The 2,755-nt window shown below is 61.3% G+C and overlaps 2 protein-coding genes across 2 annotated transcripts in view; one reads left to right on the top strand and one right to left on the bottom strand.

Annotated features, from left to right (window-relative positions):
* PPP1CA (protein phosphatase 1 catalytic subunit alpha) overlaps nucleotides 1-918 on the bottom strand; it is a 4,187-nt gene extending 3,269 nt beyond the window's left edge. Inside the window, exon 1 of the mRNA XM_045297151.1 lies at nucleotides 889-918. Coding sequence (XP_045153086.1) covers nucleotides 889-918 — 30 coding nt within the window. The remainder of the gene's footprint in view (nucleotides 1-888) is intronic.
* The window catches only part of TBC1D10C (TBC1 domain family member 10C), a 4,743-nt gene continuing 2,904 nt past the window's right edge, over nucleotides 917-2,755 (top strand). Inside the window, exons 1-5 of the mRNA XM_004713714.2 lie at nucleotides 917-1,068; nucleotides 1,731-1,830; nucleotides 2,062-2,169; nucleotides 2,256-2,362; nucleotides 2,481-2,595. Of these exons, the coding sequence (XP_004713771.1) occupies nucleotides 917-1,068; nucleotides 1,731-1,830; nucleotides 2,062-2,169; nucleotides 2,256-2,362; nucleotides 2,481-2,595 (582 nt within the window). The remainder of the gene's footprint in view (nucleotides 1,069-1,730; nucleotides 1,831-2,061; nucleotides 2,170-2,255; nucleotides 2,363-2,480; nucleotides 2,596-2,755) is intronic.

The following is a 2,755-nucleotide window of genomic DNA, read 5'->3' as shown; positions in this document are numbered from 1 at the left end:
ATCCCCCTGACGCTCCCGCTCCCTGACCCTAAAGACCATGTGTCCCCGACCCTGGAGCCCATGCTGAGCCTCACGGGGGACCAGGGTGACGTCGGCTAAATGAACATTTCCAAATATCAAGAAACCCCTTGTGAGCAGCACAGTTAGACCATGCATACCCTAGTGGTTGCACTTTGGGCTACTAATCGCAAAGTCAGCTGTTCGAACCGCAGGTGGCTCCGTGGGAGAAAGAGGCTTTCTACTCCCCAAAGAGTTGCCTTCTTGGAAACCCACATAGGCATTTCTATGAGGGTCCTATAGGGTCACTGTGAATTGGAATAGACTCAATACAGTGAGTTGATCTTTGTAGTTTGTTTGCCATTTAACGTCTACTCTGCAGTACTTCTTATTGCAACCCCAACTTGAGTGTCTTCCTGCCCGGAACCTCAAAGCTGACTGTGCCTGACTTCTAGCAAGCCCCATCCCATCAGACAGCGGCCCCCCGCTCTGCCTGCAGAAGGGAGGTTGGGAGGGGCTGAGGCTCGGGGGCACTAGGGCAACCAGGAAGAGCCTCAGAGAGGAAGGGTGACCCCCCCACACACACCCTGGGGAGGGGCCCCCAGTGGGCGGCAGCTGAGGTTGAGGAGGAAGTGAGAGGGGGAGGTGAGGTGGAGCCTAGAGGTGCAGCAGCAGGGCCCAGAGCTGGGACTCTGGACAGAGGTCAGGCCTTTCTGCTATTTCAGGGCCTAGCTCCCCACCTGTGAAAAAGAGGGGACACTGGGGCTGTGGTGAGATACCCTGAAACCTACCCCCAACCCAGACCCTGGGGCAGGGCCTGGCTGGCTGGGAACCTGGGCCCCAGGCTGACCTGGAACTGCCCCCCCTAGCACTGGTCCTTCCGCGTCTTGCAGCCCCTGGCATCTGGGGAGGGGGCGCCATGGCCCAGGCCCTGGGGGAGGACTTGGTGCAGCCTTCTGAGTTGCAGGATGACTCCAGTTCTTTGGGGTCCGACTCGGAACTGTGTGGGCCCAGCCCATATCGCCAGGCAGACCGGTATGGCTTCATAGGGAGCAGCTCGGCAGAGCCGGGGTAAGTTGGTGAGATGTGGCGGGGCGGGGCTGAAGATGCGGTCTGAGGCCTGAATTCTGCCGTGCGGCCCAAGGACAAGCATCCTGGGAGAAGCTGGATGGCAGGCAGGGGATCCAGGGACAACACCTTTTCTCCACGCTTCTGTGGAGCCTGATGTTGGGAATGGCTGGGGATGGTGGTGAGGGTGGGTGGACCTTTCTGCCTTGTGTACCCCCACACCCTCCGCTGGACTGAGCATCCTTCCCCTTTGACCTCTGGCCCGGGAACTCCAGGTCCAAACCATAGGACCGATAACCTTCCCCCACCTCACCCTGAATGTGCAGGCAGGAAACCCAGTGCAGAGACACCCACTTGAGGTTACACAGCCGATCGATCAGAGACCTACCTTCTCAAATTCAGGACTCTTTACCTGACAGCGTAGGGCTCTATCCAACTATCTTCCCCTGTGACTCATCTGCTCCTAGTCCTGGGGGGGATAGCGGGGAAAGCTAGCCCACCCCTCCCCCAATAGACATCCCCACCCCTAGTTTAATCTCTCCTGCGGAAGCCCACATCAGAGCCACATCCTTTTCTGTCCCCATGACAACCGCTGGCAAGGGCCTGGCTTACCCAGGTAGCACAGTGGTGGTAGGTGCCTGGATCTCTGTGCCGTGTGTCCCCAGCCCAGGTCACCCCTCTGCTGACCTGATCCGCCAGCGGGAGATGAAGTGGGTGGAGATGACCCTGCACTGGGAGAAGACCATGGCTCGGCGCTACAAGAAGGTGAGAAGGAGAGGGTTCCCACCCAGGCCTCCTGGGGCAAGACCCTCTGCCTCAGTCGGTCACTCCAGCTTCCCACAGCAGTGCCCTGTCCTGTGAGCCTGGGCCTCCTGCCTTTGCCCCCTACCACCTAAAGCAGCCCCTTGCCCACACTCAGGGGGTGGGGGTGGGGGTCAGCCACCAGGGCAGCTGAAGCCAGCTTACCTGGCCTGTGAACCTGGGCCCCTTCGGCAGGTGAAGATACAGTGCAGGAAAGGTATCCCCTCGGCCTTGCGGGCCCGCTGCTGGCCCCTGCTGTGCGGGGCCCACGTGTGTCAGGAGAACCACCCCCGGACCTATCAGGTAAGTGGTGTGGCTGGGGGCCCTGCCTCCCCAACCCAGAGCCCATCTGAGCTCTCACGCCTGCTCCCCTGCCCACCCACCCCCAGGAGCTGGCCTCAGCCCCCGGAGACCCTCAGTGGATGGAGACCATCGGGAGGGACCTGCACCGTCAGTTTCCCCTGCACGAGATGTTTGTGTCACCCCAGGGTCACGGGTACGAGCCCTACCTGGCTCCCCAGTCCAGCATTTCAGGGGAACTGGGCAGGCATCCTGGGGGTGGGGGGAAGGGGAGGGTGCCTGGGAAGCAACCCTAATGGGGTGTCCCGGCACAGGCAGCAGGGGCTCCTGCAGGTTCTCAAGGCATACACGCTGTACCGGCCGGAGCAGGGCTACTGCCAGGCCCAGGGCCCCGTGGCCTCTGTGCTGCTTATGCATCTGCCCCCTGAGGTGAGTGACCGACCAGGGACTCTGGCCGCAGGGGCCTGGGATTCTGTCCCGGTGCCCATGACCACAAACGTCAGAGACCTCTCGCCCCAATGACCTCTTGTCCCAGGAACCTAGGGTCCTTGACCCCTGACCCTTCCCCTGGTGACCCAGGAGTCTGACC

The sequence above is a fragment of the Echinops telfairi genome, unplaced genomic scaffold, assembly GCF_000313985.2.
Source record: "Echinops telfairi isolate 266 unplaced genomic scaffold, ASM31398v2 ScPeMD7_7417;HRSCAF=8455, whole genome shotgun sequence".
NCBI lineage: Eukaryota > Metazoa > Chordata > Mammalia > Afrosoricida > Tenrecidae > Echinops > Echinops telfairi.
Note: the sequence above shows the minus strand (reverse complement) of the source record. Positions and strands in the feature narration are given on the sequence as shown.